This window comes from Falco punctatus (genome assembly GCF_963210335.1).
Source record: "Falco punctatus genome assembly, chromosome: 2".
In the NCBI taxonomy this organism is placed as follows: domain Eukaryota; kingdom Metazoa; phylum Chordata; class Aves; order Falconiformes; family Falconidae; genus Falco; species Falco punctatus.
The window spans coordinates 120928727-120951881 of NC_137581.1; the positions used below are offsets into that span (position 1 = coordinate 120928727).

The 23155-nt window shown below is 40.2% G+C and overlaps 2 protein-coding genes across 3 annotated transcripts; one reads left to right on the forward strand and one right to left on the reverse strand.

Annotated features, from left to right (window-relative positions):
- On the reverse strand, positions 1 to 19144 carry CEP97 (centrosomal protein 97). 2 transcript variants are annotated; one of them, XM_080376033.1, is made up of 11 exons: positions 19010 to 19144; positions 15736 to 15878; positions 14252 to 14410; positions 13747 to 13848; positions 13064 to 13177; positions 12053 to 12219; positions 11027 to 11191; positions 9159 to 9292; positions 7889 to 8642; positions 6782 to 6857; positions 1 to 6045 (listed from the first exon to the last, which is right to left on the reverse strand). In XM_080376033.1, exons 1-11 carry the CDS (start codon positions 19062 to 19064, stop codon positions 5329 to 5331), a joined length of 2586 nt encoding a protein of 861 aa, XP_080232159.1. In that variant the 5' UTR covers positions 19065 to 19144; the 3' UTR covers positions 1 to 5328. The 2 variants fall into 2 exon arrangements, with proteins under 2 accessions (XP_080232159.1, XP_080232160.1); XM_080376034.1 differs by lacking the exon at positions 19010 to 19144 and adding an exon at positions 18627 to 18981.
- Positions 19145 to 19345: 201 nt separating this feature from the next.
- Positions 19346 to 23153, forward strand: RPL24 (ribosomal protein L24). The gene is made up of 6 exons (XM_080376040.1): positions 19346 to 19413; positions 19528 to 19603; positions 20677 to 20787; positions 21855 to 21991; positions 22402 to 22465; positions 23020 to 23153. Exons 1-6 carry the CDS (start codon positions 19409 to 19411, stop codon positions 23098 to 23100), a joined length of 474 nt encoding a protein of 157 aa, XP_080232166.1. The 5' UTR covers positions 19346 to 19408; the 3' UTR covers positions 23101 to 23153.
- The last annotated feature ends 2 nt before the right edge of the window (positions 23154 to 23155 follow it).

Below are 23155 nucleotides of genomic sequence, written 5' to 3' on the forward strand. Positions count from 1 at the left end.
TTTTCAATAAACGTACAAATCATTTATTCAGAATTCAAAACTCAGAGGTACAAACAAAATATTTAAGAAACAAATCCGGAAACGTAAACACTTATAGAAAATACATAAACTGTACCAATTTAACCACCCACCATTCTTCACAGAAAATAGTGAGAAGCAGAAAGACAAATTCAATGCCTAATTGGGTTTTTTTTCAGATTCTGGTTTAGAGGTAGAATACTACTGTGAAAGGCTCAACAAAACTTAGTTTAGTGGAATTATGCTACAAGTGAATTTGGCCCATATACTTATAAATGTAATGAAGCCAGAAAAGAAGTTCCTTATTGAAAGCTCTCATACAATAAAATTTGGTGTGGCACTTTCCAAGATGTAAAGCACCTTTCCTGACAAATACTGTTTTATGCTTTTGCATGTAAAGGATCCTGTGCTTTTTCCATTAATGACATAAAGAAAGCACTTAAAAATAGAAAGTCCCAACTTTTTGGCAGGCATATAGAAAGCAAGTGTTTTTCAGTAACTTGCCCTAGAAAGCCAAACTGGGGGAAACCCCTGTAACTATGAAAAAAGACTTTTTGAAAGACTTCATGAATACGTGATCCTTACTTATTTGGGTGGCACAGTCCTCAAGGGGAAAAAAAAAAAAAAGTTAATACAAGGTGGAGGCGGGGGGAAGCATCTTCTCTGCTAGCTAAAAGCTGGGGAACTGGCCAGTTTTCACATTTAATGTTAATCTCTGCTAAATGCTACAATTCTATTCTCTCAGGAAAAGGTGTATCTGCATGAGACACACTGTAACTCCAAATCTCCTAAAAAAGTACCAAGCAGTCAAAGGAATGTATCTTCCATTTTTGTTCTTCAAAGAGCCTGCTACAAGTAGAAATTAAGGTTAGCGTTCTTCAGGACAATATATACAAATTCATAAAAAACAGGAACAATCTGCAGGCTCAGTGACATACAAACATTACTCAGAAAAAAACCCCAAACTTATTATATACAGTCTGGCTGCTAAGTGCATTATTTAAATTACTGCATGCAAATAGTAGATCTATGGTTGTTTAAGGAACTGAACTATAAACAAACTCTAGGCTTCTGAGACTTAGTTTAAGGAGGACTTTCTCAAGCATCTGCTGTAAGATATTTGTGTTTTAGAAGCAACAAAAGGAAGTTTGCAGTTCTAATGCCTTCTTGCTTTGTGGTATAAGAACACTTCTGGAGATGTAAATAAGATAAAAATCCCAATTTAGACAGCCAGTTCACAAAGACTCAAGCACGACCCTGCTTCTTTTACGGATATGAAAGCAGAGTTAGGCTGATGTTCAGTACCTTTTAAAAATTTCCATCCTTGCCACAGGTAGCACCACAGAGGAGTAGTCACTACAAAAATAAACAAACAAGCAAACAAAAAACTCAAAAAAACCACCACCACCAAAACCCCCAAAACCAACAAACATTACAGCTGCTACATTCATTCAGCAACTAAATATCCCATTCATTTAAGTGACAGGTTTTAGGTACTAAAAACAAGAGTTGTGAACATTAAGGTCAGTTCATGGAAGAGGCAGAAACAGAAATTTACTTACTGTCACTAATGAGGCATTGCTTTGTGTTTTTCTTTTGTAAAGAAGTTATCTAACAGAGGAATCAATACAATCCAAGTACCTCAAAAAAACCTTAAATATAAAATGTGAACAGGCCTGCTTTCGTGATATTCTTCTACCTTTCCAAATACCACCTGGAACAGCATCTATCAAATATTATCTGCAGTAGAGAAAAATGCATTCTTGATTACATGGTGGAAGATTGAAATGTGTAAACTATGAAAATAATTAGGAGAAAAGTGAAAGAGCAATTATATGAGAGCTGGCCTTATGGTTACAGATTAAACCTGAAAAATACATCTATATGCATTTCCACCTTCCTCCTCATCCCTAGCTTCAGAAAAGCAGGCAAAAAGATTAATTTCTGCCATAGACTAGCTGAAACAGGTATGCACGTGCCAACCGCCTCATCTGGGCAAAACTAGTGTGCCACAATTCAGATAGTTCGTCTGAGCTACATTTAGCTGATTTTTCTGAAGCAGATCAAAGCAGCACTTGAACTGTACTTGCAGCAGAACTGACAACACTGCCTGACAAACAACCATTAGTAAACTCTTCCATCAGCACTGGAGCATCAGTCCAGCACAAAGTACAACAGACAAGCTTTCCTTCTACAAGTACATTCTTCTGTTTAATAAGAAGCCTTGTGAAATGAAAATGCTGAAAGACATATAATATTAATACAGAAAAATTTCAGATGTGGATTTTCTTATATTAGGCCTTCTGATTCCTTTATGAAATGTCCAACACCTCGAAAGGGAGCAGTGCATTCCTATCCAGGTAAAAGAATATTACATAACTAGATTAAGAAAACTCACACAGACAAAGAGCAAATGTTAAGCCCTATGTTAAATTATGGTATTTTCATATCACAATTATTTTGAGAGCTTAAAACACACTGAAATAAAGCCATTTTTTAAAGTACACATCCCATTTGACTCCTTATTTTTCCACACTATCCCTGTATGTATTTTAATGGTCAGGATGAAAATATTTTGTGTATATACAAACTAATCACATTTAACCCTGTAAATGTAAAAACTTACCCAAAACGTCTTCATTCTTTGTGATTTCACTATATTTAGGCAACTTGCCTTCTACACATGCAAGATATTTTTCAGAACATCAGAAAAACGAAAAAAAAAGCTTTCCTATTTCACAGCTTCCCCAAAAGAGCAAGACAAAGCTGATTTCTATGTTGGTACACACCTCACTGTACCTTCATAAAATCACTTTTGGATATACAGGTTACAAATCAAAAAAGCTAACAGTTGACCTAGATATTAGTTAAAAAAGTCATCCTGTGTTTGTATTTGCAAGCTCTAGTAACAGGAAATGTCAAGGAACATCTAGGGCTTCCATGAAAAACTAAGTTTCACAAAGTTTTCCCCCTTGGTGTCTCCAAAATCGGTTGTTTCTTCTTTTTCTATTCTGCAGCAAAAGTGACAATAATACAAAGTAGCAAAATACATATGGTCCCTCAGTGTCTTCAGTAAGTGAAACATTTTTATTCTGTGGTCTAGTACATGTCACATGCTAGTACAGCACTCTGCCACGAAAGAGAACTTATTATTACACCTAACCACTACCTCCAGAGTGTAGAAGTCCAATAACCATTGGACATAAATAACTTCTCTCTCAAAATCCAAAGAAAGTCTCTTTAAAGGTTTACACAAGGCATTTTTTTTTTTTTTTTGGTAACAGATTGACAGTCAAGGAGCCAAATCCTACAAACTGCAGAGATCTCCAAGCCTGGTGGCCTTAAATCCAAGCTGAGAACCTTCAGAGGACAAGGGTATGATCATTTAGACTACACATTGTTAATTAAATGTGTGATAGATTAATGCACCTGTACCACTTTCAATACCCAAGCATATGCATGCTCTAACATTCAGTTATGAACAGGGTTATGTTACAAGTGTGTGGTAACTAGACTGAGTTAGAAAGAGCACATTAAGAATCTATGACCTTAGTTGTTGGGCTTTGACAGTTCTTTTTCAAAAGTGCCCCAGAACTTCTTTTTTGCGGGATAGGGAAAAAGAGATGATGGCCACTCTATGCAGAGGCAAGCTTTATTCTTCCAAGGTGAACTACACCACTGGGCAGATGGCTGGTACAAGTCCAATGCACCATTGATATTCTAAATAAAGGCTATTTTGAGGCCTCAGATGGATATTTGCCCCGTGTCAACCTCCTGAGTAGTAGTAAATTTCACCTAAGAACATAAGTAGACAAGCAGCAAAGCTTTTACAAAAACTATTTTACATGATAACATGGCCATAAGAGTCACTTCAAAACAGCACTAGTTGATTTTAATGACACTATAGCACCAGAAGTTAACACGTGGATTCAGAGAATTATAATATGCATGTGTCTTTATATTTTGAGAAGCTAGTGTTAGCAAGCTACTGAAACACTGGCCTTCCAGTACACATTGCAAAATGCAGCATTAGCAAACTGAACTGACCCCTAGAAGTCACAACATCAACTTTTATTCTACTAGTGTCCATCACAGATTGCATGGCAAATTAGATTTCCCTTGCTGCTTTTGTGGCACACTAAGATATCTGAACTTTTTCTATTAAAAACCCCCAACATAGCAATGGCTAGGCAAGATACAAACCCTGCTGTTTGCCCGGTGTTCAAGTGGAAAGCACAGCCTAGGTAACTTAGCCCATTTGCCAACAGGGGAGAAATAGAGCTTTTTATCCATGTCTAATTAGAATATCAAATACCGGACATACAGAGAAAACACAAAAAAACCAAAGCAACAGAGATGTCAAGAAATAGTTTCAAGTCGTGGCATTTACTTTTAATATCTATACCTGTAGATAGTAGTTGTGATCCATCAAACGCGCTAATACCCCACAGTGACAATAACATCCTTGTGGAGGCAAAACATGTGTCACAAATTTGCTGCTGTAACCCAGCAGTGCAGTCTTTGAAACCGTGTTCCAGATCACATGCCCTTTTGAAATTCTTATTTAGTAAAGTTTGCTACTGGTTCCACTTTGAGTCTTACCTGAGAAAGCAGGGACATCCAACCTCAGGGCAAACAAAAGTCAAAGGTTGCCTGAAGCTCCCTAAAGTCCCACTCCTGTAAGTCCTTGTTGCAGTGTGTAAGTTACCAAATTCCTAGCCAGCAGCTTTGAGTAAATGACAAAAAAAGTCATTGACTTGGACACTGGTTTCATGGAACGCATCTTTGAAACACTGACCAAACTACTCTTGTTAAAAGTCAAAAGAAGTCTGAAAGGCAACTGCTTTCATGTTTCTCATCAGGCTGTATCCGTAAACAACACAGCCTACGCTGACTCCATCTCTTCCAATGTTGTTTCTTTCTCTTTGTAAAGGAGGGACACCATTCCACTTTGTAGAAAAAAATTCAAAGACTTACTAACACATTCACCAAAGTGAATTCACAGCAACCACCATCACCATCCCAAACACCCACAATCTTCAGACTTAATTTAATGGAAGCCAGTTATTAGGGTATCAGTTTTATGTTTGAAAATAAAGTGCATAACGACTGTCACTAAGGACTTTGCTGATTTCAGTTTAGCGTAGTTAGCGTCAGTCCTCAGCAACATCAATAAAATACTAATTTAAACATAAATTGGTAACATGAGTCAAAATCTGAAACGGCACACATGAAAAATAAGTTTTGTGCAAATGGGAAGGAGAAAGGAGAGTGAAGTGGAATCCCTAGGTTTTCATGGAACTGAGCCTACTACACAGCTATCCCAACATGCAGCATCTGAAACGAAGAATCACAGTCCGTTTGCTTCCCTTCTACTAATCCCGAATTCAGTTTGCAGCTTTCTGGTGTCTGACTGATTTCACCTCGGGCAGGGGAAGATGTATCTTGAGGAAGACCTACAGAGACACTGTCTGACGAAGTATCTTGGTTATCTGCTGAAACAGCGATTTGTGGCCAGTTACCCTCTGTTGCATCATTGTAATTTGTCCCTTCATCAGCCTCTTCCAGCTGCTGAACAGATTTCAAATACTGTTGTATTAGCTTGTTGTCCTGCTCATTACTAGAGCTCTCTTCACTGTGCCCACATTCCCCATGGACATCCTCTACATCTGAGGAACACGCTGACACAGAATTGCCACATTGTTTGACAGTTTCCACTGAAAGAGAGCTCTCAGTTCCTTCCCTTAAACTCTTTTCAGAGCTACACAACTTGCTGGCATGAGCCTGATCAGCCACAGAAGAATGAAAACCAGAATCTGGGAATGGCAACAAAGACTTTTCCTGAAGAACATCACTAGCTGGAACTAACCAGGTAGAACTAACATCTGGTGGGGTTTCATGTTCAAGTGTGGGTGATTGAATAGATGGTTCAGATGGATAGGAAGCGTTGGCTGAAGGGATCCCAGGTTGCCATATGGCACCTGAATTTTGTGTCACTGAAAGCTGCCATTGTTGAAGGGATTTAACCTGTAAAGTATAGACAGAATTTCATTATGAAATGCAACTAAGAATGTGCTTTGATTTCTAGGGTGTTTCTTGCAATTAGCAACAAAGCTCTAGTATAAAATTTAAGACTGAGTGAACTAACAAAAGGTTCACTATACCTTTAGGGAAATACGTTCTTCCTGCTGTTAAATAACTGCTTTTAAACCTAGATGCCCAACCCTGACAGAGCACACAAGCCTCCCAGTTCAAATACCTGAAGAAAAAGGAATCTGCTTTTAAAAACGAAGGATGGGGAACCTTTATGAAATACTCATGCTTGAGAAGAGAGTCTTATTTGTGGAAGAACAGCTTAATAGAAGATTCATTAGTACAACTTTTCTACTTTAGAAATCAGTTGCTTACAAGCATCATAGCTTAACACCATTTCATTCACCCAGGGCTTCTAGCAGTTACATCATTCTTCACACTTCTGCTAGTTTTATTTAGCTTCCTTCGTATTTTATCCTCCTTCTCACACTAGACTACAATTCAGCCTTGTGTAACAAAACCAGTGTTCTTACACTAACACTTCTGAATGTTATTTTCCCCCAGAATACCAGTATAGCAAACACCACAGAAATGAGATTGTAATAAACCACCCAAGTCATCATTGGAAAAAGTGAACCACATCGACTATCTCTTCAGGATCTACAGTATGAAGTAATGGCCTTCAAATTCATACATAAGCAGAAAAATAAAGAGAGGTAACACTATTTACCTGGTTCCAAAGAAATCTGACAGCTTCCTCCTGTACAAGCCTCTGAATCTTATCTTCCTCTCTTTCTTTTCTTAGTCTGCAAGAACAAATACCCAAATTTATGCAGCTTAAATAAGCAACATTTGGATAACAAGATCGATGAGAGTACATAAAAATGCCTACTTATGTAACAGTGCTCTTGAAAGACACAACAGAGCCTGACATCACTGCAGTCTCACTTGCCATCAATATCTAGCTGCTGACTTGAGTTTCTTTTTCAGAATTACATCAAGATTCTGCTTCCTTTTGCTGCAGCATGTTTCTTAATTTGCCAATACTTTAAGTGCCCTTTTGTAAACTGAAGCTGAGCTCTTCATTTCTTCATGCACAAAAGGACAACCCCAAAATAGTGTTTCTTCATTTCAAATCATGCTCTCTCCAGTTGACATCACCTGGATATAGGCATGATATGTAAGCATTCGGAGTTTCTAGAGGTCTGCTGAGGGCTCAGCTTGATTCACAGAACTTTTGTTGCTTGTGATAGTAAAGAAAAAGAGCCTGTCAAGACTGCCAGTTCCCAGGTCAACCCAGAAAGATAACTAAACCTGCAATTTATATCGTACAAATTGAGGAACTTTGATAATGTTCTCCCCCAAACATGGATTCATAGGATAAAATACCCAAAACCAGAACCAGGCACAGAATCACATTTTGAAATTGTATCATTCAAGGCAGGGAGAATTTTTCTTTTCACCAATAACAGTGGAATGACTCTCAATATGGACACTTCACTTATAGACTCTATAATTGCTAGGAGACAAGTGAAAAAAAAGTCACACTTAGCAACTTCTATTTTGGTTATGCGGTGAAACATGCAAGTCCTGCTAACAGAGAAACAGAAAAATGTATTCTAACCCAGCCCACTCACAGAAGGCACTTTGAGAGTATGAGATTATGTGTGTAACTGTGCTTATCTTACAGGAAGCAATCCTCTACTGTAATCACAGTTTTCTGTTACTGATGCTAGGTTATACTGTGAGTAATTATATCAAGACCCTTCTATATCTATTCTGAAATATCCTGGAATGACGGTTATATTCAAAAATACACAGTATGACCTCAACTTACTTTTCTATTTCATCAGTTAAGCAAATGATGTGCTCCTGCATTCTGTTTAGTCGAATCTCATACCGCACTTCCTTGGCTCGGGGATGGTAGTTCCTCGTGTAAAATCCTCTCCAGCAGGCTTGAAGCTTGGTAGCTGCTTTAGCCATTCTTTGCAGAGCAGCTGCACCTCGATCGACAACACCTAATGAATCAGAACTTTCTCCAGTCATCTGGTCAGGACAGGGAGTTGTAACTTCTGATTCAGCACCTACTGAGGTGCTGGGGTTACTATGCAGAACTTGGTCTTCAGAGGATGCTGAACAGCTGCTAGTATTAGCAGTCAGGCTGGCTGTTACTAGATCAGAAGGCAACAGTATACTCTCTTTTATATTCTCTTGGGTTTCCACACTTCCCACTGCTCTGTTCAAGTGCTCTCTTGTAACACACGAGGCTTCTTGCTTGTTAGCTTTCTCTCCGCTATTAACATCTCTCACATATTCAATCACTGTATCATCATCATCATCTAGGCCCAAACTGATTCCGTGTACCTCCAGGTCTGAAGTAGGAGACACAGGAGACAATCCTGAAGCAACTGGCATGAAAGTAGACTCTGAGGACAAAAGGCTACTGTTCAGTTTGTCTTCATCTGTCTGTACATCTTCAAGGTATAGCTCCTTGTGAAAACTTCTTTCAAGAAGAAAGGCGTTCTTTACTGCATAGGAATGATCATCGTTTGCACTTGGTCCAACCCAAGAATTCTTCTGGATGATAGGTTCTAGATAGGCAGAAAGCCATGTTCAAGAGTGTCATAGCATTTCAATAACATATCTTAATTCATAGGGATTCCAAATTTGGTTTAGATAAATCATCTTACACACCCAGATTCTAACTGAAATGCTAGTAATAAGCATTCATTCTATGTAACAGTGAGGACAATAACTATTTATGAGAGTAACAACCACAAACTTTGCAAACACTGGGTACAGCAAATGGCACAAACTGCCTCCCCCTGGAGAAGTTACACTTCTATCAGATGCAACAGTCAAAGTAATGACTCCTTAATTCAGTGGATTGTGTTTTGCACCTAATAATCTTACTAGCACTTCAAGACATGAATAAGCATGGAATGTATTTTTAGAAATTAACTTCAGTTGAAAATCTAAAAAAGAAGAATCAATACGACAAAATAAGAAGAGGGCTCTGTGCTGAAATTCTCTCCACAAAGTTATCTACAGTAAAAAAAATTAAATATTTCCACAGGTTAGATCACAGGTGCAGATTAGCTTCTTACCACTTTCAAGAACTATCTGTGGTGGCTGGGCCGGACTGCTGTGTTCATAAGTAACTGGCAGCGTTTTGTTGGGAGTAGAAGATGTAGGTGGTCCTTCATTTTGATTTTGATGCATCAGCTGCCTCTGGTGGAGCCTAAACACACAGTTCCAACAGATTTTGTATTTCTTTTAAACTTTTTTGGTAGAGAAGACATCTAAAAGAAACTATCAACTACTTTAAAGGAAACAAGTGATCAAATCATTCTAAACTAGAAGCTAGTTATGCAGATCCCTACACCTACAAGATACTATCAGGACTACTCACAAAGTAGGGGATTGCAGAGACTGCTCCTGTTCCCCTTCCGCCTGCCCCTTTTTCTTCATTACATGTATCCAAAAAAAAAAAAAAAAAAAGAAAACCAACATGCAGTTCTGACTACAGACCGAAAACCATGAAGTATTTTTACACACAAGGGTGATATGCAGCTATTTTAAGTGTTTACTGCAGCATATATTACGCTTGTATGTGTAGAAGAGTTTGGGGAATGCAGGGATGTCTGTTACATTTCAAAATGACTGAATCAAGAAAAGGATGTCCCTGTTAAAGGGACAAAATCCTGAAACAAATCAGCAAATAAAATCATCTGTTACAAACTGAGAACACACAAGTTGTTTCAGCCCTGCTAAACTAAAAAGATCATGAGGTAGAGGTCAGAAAGTCAAACTGCCTTATAAAACATATGTGTGCACACATATATATGTGCATTTTTATTTATGGAGGGGATTTTGGAAGGTTGGTTTTTGGTGAGGTTTTTTTTTAATTTCTCAAAAGTTATATTTCACAAACCAACTTCCTGATTTTTCCCCAGAAACATATGAACGTCAGAACACTTAGCTGGAAATTCCAACGTCAATATGCTTTTACTGCACCTTTTCCTCTGAAATGGCCTCAATATTTCTAGAATTTCCTCCTGGAGCTCAGTCTACACTGACAAAGAAAGCAGTAGCTCCTTCTAGGTGCTCCACATTTTCCAGCCCTTTTGAATGAGATGCCGCCCTTCTGCTCATCACAACACTTCTGCTGCTCAGCTTTCTACCCACACTATGCCAACTACATAGAGTGTTCTTTTGAGCAGAGTCTTCTGCTCTGATCTTTCTGCAGAAAATGTTTGTCAATAGGTCCTGGGGAACAGGGACACCTGTGTTGCTATGCTTTCTGGCTTTTAATCCCAATTAGTTCACCTTTTCATGTGAGGAATGAGCACCACTGTAACTGTCCTTATCTATCTGCATAGACCTTAGCAAAGCAGCCATGGCTGGCAGAACCAGCAGGCTCTCCAGAGGCCTCTGCTGGCAGACCCGAGGCACCAGATACAGAGATTGCCAAGTGCATCACTGGGAACAGTGTCCCTCAAAAGACGACCTTAATTTTAAAGCCAAGAAAGAACGCACCAAGAACAAAAAAGTGGCTAATGCACCAGTGTACCACAGTTGTTCTAATTATCAGGGAAGACTAAAGTTAATCTAAGCTCCTTTTTTAGATTTCCCCCACTTTCTCTGTGGCAAAAAAATTTCAGTAGGTATTTATTTTAATCCCAGTTCCAAACACCAATCACCTTCAGTGTCCTACAGAGCACAGACTGAAAAATATAGAGAATTTGCCCCTAGATGGCCTAGCAAGCAAGAAAACACTCCTGCTGCTGCTGCTGCCTTGCCTCTTATTCCCCTCTAGGGCACATCTGGTACCTCCATTACTCTTCCCATCTTCAGCCCTCACTGTTGCTTTCAAATACTTAAAAGGAAATCTTATTATATCTAACAAATAATAAGACACATAATTATGTTCTCAATTACATTCTCTAACAACAGAGAAACAAGAAGTTCTCACCTTTGCTTACTCAGTATTTTTTCCAGTTTGGCATCCTCTTCAGTCTGAAGACCATATGTAGATATAAGAGGACAGACAGTAGCCAAGTACTGGACTAGCTGAACATGCTGCCCGGGTCGATAGGATCTTCCTTTACCTTGACTGTAGAGCCATTCTGCTTTCAAACTATTAGGAAAGGGGAAAATGGTCACTATTAACACATGACATAAAACCCCCAACCCTCTTTTGATTACTGTCACTCTAGTGAGTACCTAGGAGCTTGTCCACAAATCTAATTAAACCTTGCAACGTGTGCAGTACCCAGAGGAACTGGGAATTTCAATACCAGAATAATGAATAAAATATCCCTTCACATAAGCATTGATGAAACAAATCTCCAACTGAAACCGCATTCTCTGCTTTATCTGTGTGTAGTCTTGGAGCACTGAAAACACATTTGTGTCAATGAATTTATCAGCAAAGCTTTCACAGGAAAGGTCACAAACACGCAGAATAGGCATAGAGAGCAGACCTTGCTCAAAAGTATTCAACAACTGAAATCTGATTTTAAATATAATGCTCTTCAGTCTGATATATTATCTATATATAATAATAGTTAATACAGAAATGCAAGTGCCCTTTTATAAAGGGCCTGATTTGCATGTTTGAGCTTCCAAGATAACAGCTTTAGTATCTGCTGCCTCATTCTGCAAAGTCAAAGAGGCTGTCAGCTCAGAAAGGGTAACAGACTGCTGATAAATTGCTACCAGGTTTGCTTTGTAAAAGTGCTACTGTGAGTTGAGTAATAAAACAAAAGCTTAACATTATACTTCTACTTAAACTTGTGATCTTACATAGTAATTTCAGTGTAACATGAAAAATACAGCAAAAGCAACAATGTTAATTGGTCTGCATCTCATATAGCCATTAGCAAGACAGAATTTTGGATCATTAGCACTTTTCCATTTTTTTATTACATAAAAGTGCAATTTCAGCTTAGACAAAATTTTGTTCAATAATTTTAGAGATTTAATACTATTATGTCACCTTTCCTTCTGAGAAATCACATATCCATCAAGAACTTTAAGGTTCAGACACCAGCTGACGACATATGGCCTGTAGTCAAACCCAGGGATAGAAGGCGTGGCCATCACACAGGGATTGTTCATAATTGACAACTGTTCCAATTGATGAAAAGAAGTCAGGAAAGAAACCTTGAGAAAACAAGATGTATTTGTTAACTGAACAGAACCCATTAGATGCTTACAGAATGTATCACATTTCTCCTAGTTGCAGCCAGACATCTTATGCAAAACATAACTACAAATACACTGAAAGTCACATTCACATTTGCTTTATGAACACCTTCAAATAACTTTCTGTCAACTACTGCCATTTTCCCATTAATTTTCCTGTAAGTACTATAGCCCTTAGAAAGTATTAACTTCTCTTAAAATCTGGGAATGGGGCTTTATGTATAGAAAGGTATAGTATTTCTGTGATTCCAGTTCACTACAACAGGCATTGAGGTTTTGACAAAAAAATGGCAAGCCAAAAAACTGGAGAAACAGTCCTGTTTCAAAGAGAAACGTATTAGTCCTGTGAGATCACAGGCAGAATATGTTTCCCTTACATAGTGTTTGAGAAATAGATAAAACAAGACATAGCCCAAAAAATGTTTAGTTGCAACAAGAGCAATTCAAACCTTCGTTCTAAAACACAGCAGCTGCAAAACCCCTCTGCAGCAGTTAACCAGCTCAGCTTTCAACCTTCAGACAATGAAGAAAAACTCTATGAATTTAGTCCTTAAAGTATACTTCTGATATCCTTGAATAATGTAAAAACAAAATAGAAAAGGCAAAGTTTCTTTCCAGGGTAAATTTGAAAAAGTAATCCCTGTCTTGCGCAGCTAATGCAAGTATAGTTATTACATATAAACTATTAAAAGTTACTTCTATCAACATGGGTCATTTCAAAGACGAGAGCCTATTTTCAGTTACAGCCTCAAAAGAATTATCCAACCACCTGCTTCCAGTCTATCTAAAGACACCATCTTACCTCATTTAAGTCTCTGATTTCATTTTCTGCCAAAGAAAAAACAGTCAGATTCTGAGGTAGGCAAACAGGGGCAGTGCGAAGTGAAGTTATAATATTTCCATGTAACAACAGAGTCTATAAAATAAAAATACAGTGATTAAATGTATGTTTGATCAAAACCCCTGTATTTTGTGTTCAGGTAATACCTGCACAATACACAAAAGAGCTATAATTAAGGCTTTCTAGTATCACCAAAATTACTTCTATTTATTCCATCAAGGAAAAAGTAATTCTTGTACTTTAGAGCAAAATCTTGTCCTTTTAAAATACAGAAGTATAGTCACAACTACAAAAAATGTATTTGGAAGCATTTTTTCTCTACCATGTTCATGCTGAAAGAGTTAACGCTATGTTTTGTCTTGATTCATGACAGAAGAGAACAGAGCGCTATGAACAAGATCTCACCATGCCACCTTTATCAAAATCATTAATGTGGTTATAGAAAAAAATCACTACGTCGGTTCCTGCAACTTGAAGACAAGGAAAAGAATTCCTGCATGCTTGCCTCTAGAAATTACAGTGATTAATTAAAATGCTTTAAAAGCTGGTGTTTGAATAACCAACACTTGAAAAGGCAGCAACTTTCAAAGCAAATTTATTTACGCAAAGAATGTAACAATAGAGTTAAAATAGCATCTACCTACCTTCAGCAGTGTAAGCTTGGAGAGATCGCTTAATTGAGCTATGTTATTGTCTGACAAATCAAGATGCTGAAGAGATAGACAGGAATTAATTTGTTCAATGGCCTACAGAAATAAAGAAGTCAATTACAACAACTTTTTTTTTAGTCTTTTTCAGTCATTAATAAAACCAGGTACCAATAATTAAAAAATATTTTGAAAGCTAAAACACCGGCGAAGTAACCCAAAACTAAACACGTTTCTACAGTTTCATTTTAAAGATGATAATTAGTTTCCTATTTGGGGGATTATTTCCCAATTCTCATTAGATTTCAATATCAAACCTTTTATTTTTTTCCTAGACAATTCTTGTGGCATAAGTTGCCCTCTTCTATTTCATAAACAAGTACACACAAAACTTTAACATTTGCTCCAAACAAAACCAGAAACATACTCAGATTTCTTTGCAGCATTTTCCAAATGTCTACAATGCTAGATTCTGGAAAATGCAAAAGACTAAATACTTTACCTTAAGGTTATTTCCTGCCAAGTTCAGCCATTCCAGGTGCACTAAATCCTTCAGCCCTTCCACATACCCAATACTGTTATGAGGCAAGTTTAGCACCCGGAGCTTTGTCAGTTTCGCTACACCCATCATTCGCACCAAACGATTGTTGGCTACAGAGAGCTGCAGATTGACACACAAATATAAGAAACAGTTTTAACTATTAAACTGCACAGACAGAATAGATTGTTATTTTTAGTGGTTAGGAATCTAATCCAAAGGGAACTTCGCCAGTCTACATGTTCCATTTTCAACACTGACACAAAAAACTGCAAGAGCCAGGGAAATAAATTCTTGATCAAAGAAAGTAGTCTTCACAACTCACTCTGCAAGCTTAAGAGGAAATCCTCCTAGGCACAGCTAAATAAAGAACAATGAATAAAGAACTGAGTCACATGAAAAAAAATTTCAAATCAGAATTGCCAAATCATTGTGCAAATTGTTGCACCATTCCTGGTGTAAAAATTACTGTCAATATGGCAGAGGACAAAACATATTTCACATGAATCTCAAAAAGGGTCCTGTGCTAAACAGGCCCATAAATCACAAACTTTTTAAAGGATAAATCACGATTAGACATCCACAATAACAACATGATCACCAAGGTGGCAGACTGGTGAAGGTTTGTTGTAGCAACAAACCTCACCTCTCCTATCTCAGTTTAGCTTGTGCCTAAAAACTATCATGTGACTTCAAGTCTATCTGGAGGCACTCTCGGCGACAATTAACATCGACTTGTACAGCTTTGCCCAGGAGGGATGTCTACTCTGATTTTTGCAAGCACTGTGCACATATTTAACGCTTAGCACCAATATCCTCATGAACCTAAACGGATGGCTGCTAGTATTAAAACTAAGGATAAACACTACAACATCAGAGCCTACATGAACAGATAAGTTAACAAGACTACACAGATCCCTCCCACTTCACATTTTTTTATTTGCTATTTCTATTTCAACCTAATCTGCATAGGAGTTTTCTCTTCTTGTAAATTGAGACTACTAATCCTCTTCATTTGTGGAGAGTTCTGAAACCCAAATGGTGAGAAGAGTCCTGTATGATTGTCTGCATGTTTACAATTACACAGTAGAAAGATAAAACAGTATTATTTTTAATGTTACAAAGCTTAAGTAATCAAAAACTAAGTAGTATCAAAATTAGGGTTATCAGCAACTTTTCTAAGTCTTCTTATGACACCCCACCCGCCACTGGGATTTATTTGGTTCCTTTTTAGTTGCCTAGGTAACTAGTAAAACAGCCTTCCCCACTATCAACTGTAGAGCTATGCTGAAAACAACGCTTTCTATTTTGGTTAGCCATCATTTATTTTCCTAAGGCAGTAACTGTTAACTTACTTCAGTGACATAATATGGCCTTAAAGCAGAAGTATTTTAATCAACATCATAGCACCATTATTTCATTGCAAATTCAAGTCAAGTAACACTGACCTGTATCAGATTCTTGCATTTCTCCAAATGTTCCAATTTAATTATCTGGTTTTTGTCCAGAATCAGAGTGTGAGTTTCAGCATCACAGGGTAAGGTTGGACCCAGTTTTTGCAATCCTTGACCTGACCAGTTGACCACCAAACCTTAAAAAGAAAAGGAAAATGGAGAAAAAAAAAAAAAGATAAAGTCCCAAAGTAAACATTTTACATATGATAACATGTACTTAAAGAGCAAAGCAAGATAAAACAGATTTTTATAATGCAGGCAGCCAGTTTGCAAATACAAGTCAACTTTCTTTTTCATGTAAAACTGAAGCAAATTATTTCAGATCAAACACCTTTGAGTAACTGATCCAGTTACTGGAATATATGCATTCCAGGCCCCATTCCAACAAAGGATTCTGGCAGAATTCTGGGAAAGTCGGTAACAGATCCTCTGAAGTGAGAAGTGGAGCAAAATTTCAGTCGCTAAGTTTAAAGCTGTGATCCTCAAAAATCCAAATTTCAAAACAACCTAAATTTTTAAATTCTTTAAAAACTGAGTTTTGAGCAGCTTGACAGCTGTGTGTAGGTACTCAGTCTAAAATCCTGCTTGCCTAGCCCACCAGCAACCATACCTGTGACTCAAAAAAAATTGTTAAAAGGAGTATGGAAAAAGGGTAAGCAGCATCTATCCTTTTGTCAACCAGAACATGGGAAACCTGAGGAAGATACAAACTTCATCTTCCTGTAGAGTTCCAAACACCCTGCTAAAATATTTGAAAATTAGGGCACTTAACTCCTAAACATGAAATGCCTATGTGACAGTCCTCAGCCGGAGAAAAATAAACATTCCTATCATGAACAAGTCCTCAAAAACCTAGACCACTGAATAAAACCCCGCAGTTTTCTCTTTTCCCCCTCTCTGTATTTCAAAGGAAAAATACTATTAGCCTACACTTTTTTTTTTTTTTAAAGTGCACTCCAAGTACAAACACAAAGCAGAGGCTTCTGCCTATGAAACCAAAACTGACATCTCTCTGTTGTCAGACACTGGATGCTTGAACTTCAGAGACAAAACAAACTCAAGATTGAACCCTCCCTTTAAAACTTCCTATCATATTTAAAGACATGCTCCCTTTTAGTCATTTGGCTGCTGCAAAACATAATCTTAAGTATTTAACTGTCTTTAATTATTGGGTCAGGAATGTGTCCAATTCAGAGACTAGGATTCCACTCCAGGACTTCACTGGCCAAATCCTTGAGTGAATCTTGCCTTGGGATTTTGGTGCTTGTGTTCCCAAACTGTATCAATAGGCTAGATGTCCCATATTCCAGCAAACTACTGAGTGGAAAATCAGAACAGAGAACCCATTCACAGAGCCATACCACAGTACTGGTGACATTTGGGCAGGAGCAAACTGTAAACCGGCTAGCACATCATTTAACACACAATTAAAATGTTCCATGCAAAAACTGTTACTATATAAAGTAAAAAGGAAAACATTTACTATTTACAGGGATCTTGACTCACTGGGTACCCACGTGACACCTGCTAATAATAATTTTCATACATTAAGCTTCTGCTGTGTGTTTGAAATACATACACCATTCTAGTGCTTGCTCTTCTCTTACTATCTGCTCAGTAAAAAACACTGCCTTTTTCAGCAGCATGTTCCAGAACAGTGTTCTTACCCAGCATGTTCCAGGATACTGTCCTTACCCTAATGTGCCCTGCATATTAACGTTCTTACGGCTTCTAGGGTTTAGTTACACTAACGATGGAGGCAAACATTTTTGGTGTACCACTTTGTCAGCTAGAGAATATGCTTATCTAAGAAGCATCTCTGATGACATTTATCACATTTTCATTGCTTCTCAAATCCACAGCCACTCAAAGAGCTCTGAAGAGCAGAAATGCAGAGCCAGTCCTGTCTTTGCATGTTCAGGGAAAAGGTTCTGTGTGTTTCTCACTTAAATAGCCACCTCTGCAACCAGTCAGTCACTTAAACTAAACCGAGAAATTCTGCATCTGCCCATTTGTCCAAGAGCTTGTTATGAAATTTCACAACTGGCCCATGCTGACTGAGGAGAGAGGCTAGAACCCACCGTACAGAACTACAAGAGTAATCCTTTTATCCACGCAAGACTGTCCCATTCAAACTGGCACCTGGAACATGGTTTTACACATGGTTCTTATACCTTTCAAGTATTCAGGTACAACATGATTGACTAATTGCTACTTAACACACACACACTACCATTTGCAAAGAAACTGTACTTCTACAGCGTTATCATCCACCTGCTTCTCTACTGATCCAGGCTTCCCTGGCATCAGTCTTGCTATACTTATAGCAGACAACGGGACGGATTCATAAAGGTCTTAGATGAGTGCCAGCATCTTAGCTACCTCAGTTGCCCAGGGGTATCCTTTATCCTTCATGAGCAGCTTTAAGATTCAGAGAAGCAAAGGTTCCTATTTCAAGGACGTCTGTCCTCATCGTGACAAGCTGAGGGTCCTTTAGTTTGCTTGCTTAAGCATGACTATTCAGTATATAGAGTGAACTCTCTTGGGAAAGGTAGTGAGATTTCACACTATAAAGACTGTTATAACACTTCGGGAATGAGATTTTCCTAACAGGCTCTCAATACCCAGTGAAAATTTCAGAACTGCTTGTTACTCATTTGGCAGCTACATCCCTTAACACACTTCAGCAGGTCACAATTTTTGCTCAGGCCGCTGCTCAGTGGCTGGGACCTGAGCCTTCAAAGGCAGACCCGCGTTATCGCCACGCACCGTCCCTTCAGACAGGGACGGGAAGGAAGCAGCTGCCCCCGAGGAAGGGCTGCCTCCCAAGACCCCTCCACCCTCCGCTATACAAAGAGGGAGTCTTCTTTGAGCTCCTGGCTTACCTTCCACAGAGCTGCGGCAGGCCCCTCCTCAGGGGCCCAGCCCTCAGCAGGGCGGGCAGCTCCCCCGGCCGTGCCCGGAGCTAAAGCGCTGCTGGGCGGCGAGCCCTGCTCCTCAGGCGGGCTGCACGGGCGCGGGGGCCGCACCGTAACCACGGAGCAGCGCCTGGGGAAACGGCCGAGCGCGCCCCGGCCGGGCCAAGCGGCCCGCAATGGCTTTCGGGACTCGTAGTCCGGCCGCTGAGGCGCGCCGAGCGCCCGGCCCTGCCGGCACTACAGCTCCCACGGAGCGCTGCACCCCCGCCTCGGCACCACACAACGGGCACCCAAACACACGCCCGGCCAGCCCCCGGCGCCCGCGCCCCAGCCCTCGGCGCCGCTCTTACCCCCTCCAGCCGGCGAGACTGCCTCAGTCCTCACCGCGCCCCCCGTCGCCGCCATGCTTGTCAACGCCACCAGGCAACTAAGCGCCAGACCCCAGCTGGCTGCCTTGCTCCGCAACGGGAAACCGGCGTCTCTTACTCCCGGCAGGACGGGGCGTCCCGCGCACGGGACCGCCAGGCAGGACGTTAACGGAGCAGCGGAGCGCCCGTCGGGACGTTAACGGAGCACAGAACGCCCCACAGCCTCAGCGCGGCCGCCTCGCAGCCGGGAGGCGCTACCCTCCCGTCAGGCCCTGCGCGCGGTGCTTCCCGGCGTGCAGCGCGCAGCGCACGGAGCGGCGCCTCCCGGCATCCTCCCCTCCTCTCGCCCCGGCCGCCGCCCGCCTCGGAGCCGCCGCCATCATGAAGTAAGGGCCGTGGCGGCTCCCCGCTGCCCCATCCGGGGCCATCCGGCTTGGGGGGACCGCCGGGGGGCCGCACTGCCCGCCCGCTCTCCCCCCTAACTCTTCTCTCCCGCGCAGGGTCGAGCTGTGCAGCTTCAGCGGGTACAAGATCTATCCGGGCCACGGGCGCCGCTACGCCCGCACCGACGGCAAGGTGAGGGTACGGAGGGCCCGCGGGGAGGCGGCAGGCTGAGGGGGAGCCCGGCAGGCCCCAGGGGGAGCCCGGCGCCGTGCCGGGGGAAGCGGAGGCCTCGCTCCTGAGGCGCGGGAGACCTCGGCCGCGGTGCCCGGTGGCCTTGCTGCAGTGCCTGGCCGCACGGCTGGGGCGGAGCGGTGCGGGGTAGCGCTGCCTGGCCGGATCCGCGGGAGAGCCGGGATTTAGGTTCTGGTGTGGGAAGGGTGTCTTAAAGTATGTGGTCTGAAGTACCAAAGTCGTGTAAAAGACGTTGTTTAGACGTAGTGTGTCTAGTGCTGGGATTTGCTGAAGCAAACAACTGGAGTTGCAAATAAGTTGGGTACAGATCATTGGGATAAAATATGGAGGAGAGCCACCCCTTTCAGGCTCTTATCTCATACAAATAGAAATACGCTTTTCGTGTCTACAAAAGGAGGCTATGGGCTTTGGATGTGCCGGTATGGTCATCTTGCTGAACAGAATCTCCTGGGAAATGACAGCTAAGTAAACTGATAGAATCCTCAGGTGCTCTGCTAGGAATTAGTTTATACTCTAAATTGAATTGTATAGCTAATAAATTAGCCTGCTAATTCAGCCTGTTATTCTAGGCAAGAAGGTAAGTGTTACCATGCAAGAAGGAATTGGGCAGAGTATCGGTCTCTGTGTGTTCCTTAGGCCAAGTTTTGACTCGTTGAAGGGTATATAGTTAATTGAGGGCAGACACTTGAAAAGTATGATGCTGGATATGGCTCTTCATGCTGTGCATAGAATACATGCAGCAGTGGATGCAAGCAGTAATTTGAGTTTTCCTCATAAAAATTAAGCTGCTTCAGAATGTGTTGTAAGATACCAGTTTGATAAATTGAACAGAATTCCAAATTTTGAATTTCTTAGATTATTTTCTGAAGGTTTTAATTGTCAGAGCTCTGTAAAGAAACACAAAAGCACCACTGTTGTAAAACACTGAATCAGAGAATTACTGCATGTGTTAACATAAACTGATGATGTTTTTCGTAGAAACAAAGCTTACACAAAATACTTCATCTTCCCAGGTTTTTCAGTTCTTGAATGCAAAATGTGAGTCTGCATTCCTTTCCAAGAGAAACCCCCGTCAAATCAACTGGACTGTTCTGTATAGGCGTAAACACAAGAAAGGACAGTCAGTAAGTATATACCAACTTAACAGCGTTCCAGAGGTTTCCACCAAAAGATGTAGTTGCTGGTCTGTTAAAACAGAGGTGACTTGAGTATGCTGGTGTTTAACAAAAGCATGACCCATATAACCAGGATGAAAAATGACCAGTTATGGTGAAAATGTGAGTGCATTTACATGGGTTTATATGCTGCTTTATGTTTGAAAGGTAACCAATTCAGCAAAAGCATTGTATTTGTATTGTATCACTTCTCTGAGGGACCATTCTGAAACATGGTAGGCTCAGTAGATTTTAATAATTGTATCAGTGGCATGTATTTTAAAAAAATAGTTTTATGAGAAGGTGGGTCATGCTGTTTAATATGCAGACTTTTTAAAAGTTTGGACTTGTAAACTTCCTAAATGGTGATAGCATAGAGAGCTGATATGGGGGTTAAAGAGGGGGGGAACTTCGCACACACTCTTCTTGAAAACTTTCGGCTGTAACTTAGTAGGAGGTCTTTGCTATGTAGTTGTCATTGCATGAAAGAGACAAATTAATAAGGCATGTAGCATCGGGTATTTTCAGTGGTCTTATTTAAACTTGCATAGCAAAAGAACATGTAGAAAGGCTTACATCTGTGTTATAAGTCAGTGGTTTTAGCAGTTTGTTTGGAGAAGGAATGTGGATGCTCAATGGCTTACACTGCTGCCCAGCAGGGTGATCTCACTTGAAACAAGTGGGAGGTGTTTTCCTTTCAGAAGATGCCATTAAAGCAAACTTTATCATCCCCTGCCCACCCACACCCCTGGTTTTTTTTTTCTGGGAGCTTCAGGAGGCAGAACTTCTGACATTCTTCCAAAATACTTTTTTTTTTATATACATTGCAAAGGAGGATGCATTGGTATATAGCTATTCATCTGGTTTTGTAGATGAAAAAATGAGTTGCCTTCAAAATGAGGAGGAATATTCTACTTCTGTATACGGTTTTATAATAGCTTCAGTCTTAATAGCAGCTTTTTTCTGTAACTGTTTTTAACTTTTTATTTAATGACTGATGACACTAATTATCTGTCTTCCATCTCCTGCCATTTTAGGAAGAGATCCAAAAGAAGCGCACACGCCGTGCTGTTAAGTTTCAGAGAGCTATCACTGGTGCATCTTTAGCTGAGATTATGGCTAAACGAAATCAGAAGCCTGAAGTACGAAAGGCGCAGAGGGAACAAGCTATTAGGTGAGAGATCAGATACATGGAATTATTGCAGGCTTTTCAAAGATTATTAATGCTTTTCATACAAGACCTTAAAAACTCTAGATGAGCTCTATGTTTTATAAGCTGCTTTGTGTGTTGGTTTTTATTCATTTTTTGATCAGTGTATTTGAAGAGAATACTGAATAAATTTGTCAAGAGACAGTAGCAGTAGAGAAGGGCCTTTTCTTGCCCCTCCCTTTATGAAAATACTGCTTTTGTCACATAGTTGTGCTGCCTCTGTAGTACTCTTCCTAGAAGATACTGAATGCAGAGTATAGACCTGAAAGAATGCATTCCTTTCTTGATCTTACAGAGTTCTTAACAGTGTTGCAACAAAGAAGCAGTGAATGGCAGACATGGATAACTCTTACTCTTTTTCTGTGAATTAACAGGGCTGCAAAAGAAGCCAAGAAGGCTAAGCAGGCAACCAAGAAAACAGCTGTTTCTGCTGCAAAGGTAAGATGCGGTAGGTGGGCAGAAATCATGAAATGGAACGTAACATGTTGTAACATTCTGTTGCAGCACTTCACTGGAAGTTCCTGTTCGTGTTTGGAAGAAGCATTTGCTTATCTTTTTTGATCTGGAAGCACCGTGACCAAACTTCTGTACTGAACATACTCAAACAGCTGAATAAATGAACCTTTTCTTCGGAATAAATACTGCAGTAAAACAACTTTCTGACCATACGTCAGAGATTCTTGATAGACAAGGTTTTAGCTGGATGTGACATCTTCACTACCTAGGAACTTGTTAACAATGTATTGATGACTGCTAGCATCTATTTCATTATTAGTGATGAATTAATATCGTATGTTGGCATCATACATGTGTAGGCTTAGTGCAGTTATGTGTATAACTGTCTGTTAATGTGATTCTGATCTGACAGATTGTAATTGTGATCTGACATAAATTGCCTAGTTTCTGTCAAGAATCTTAAATACACAGGGAAACTTTCAGGGCTGCAGATAAATTGCTTCTTTTCACTCACACATATTATTATTTCTCTGCAGGCTCCTACGAAGGCAGCACCTAAGCAGAAGATTGTGAAACCAGTCAAGGTTTCTGCTCCTCGCGTTGGTGGAAAGCGCTAACTTGCCAAAACTGTTAGTTGTGCTGAATAAACTATCTTAATTAACTTTCATAACT

Coding starts and splice junctions, on each gene's coding strand:
- CEP97 (XM_080376033.1), bottom strand. CDS start 19,064: ATGGCGGCGACGGGGGGCGCGGTGAGGACTGAGGCAGTCTCGCCGGCT. Junction 13,849..14,251: donor TGGCAGGAAATAACCTTAAG/GTAAAGTATTTA, acceptor TTATTTCTGTAG/GCCATTGAACAAATTAATTC. Junction 11,192..12,052: donor GTGATTTCTCAGAAGGAAAG/GTGACATAATAG, acceptor CTTTCCTAATAG/TTTGAAAGCAGAATGGCTCT.
- RPL24 (XM_080376040.1), top strand. Junction 19,604..20,676: donor ACGCCCGCACCGACGGCAAG/GTGAGGGTACGG, acceptor TCATCTTCCCAG/GTTTTTCAGTTCTTGAATGC. Junction 20,788..21,854: donor AACACAAGAAAGGACAGTCA/GTAAGTATATAC, acceptor CTGCCATTTTAG/GAAGAGATCCAAAAGAAGCG.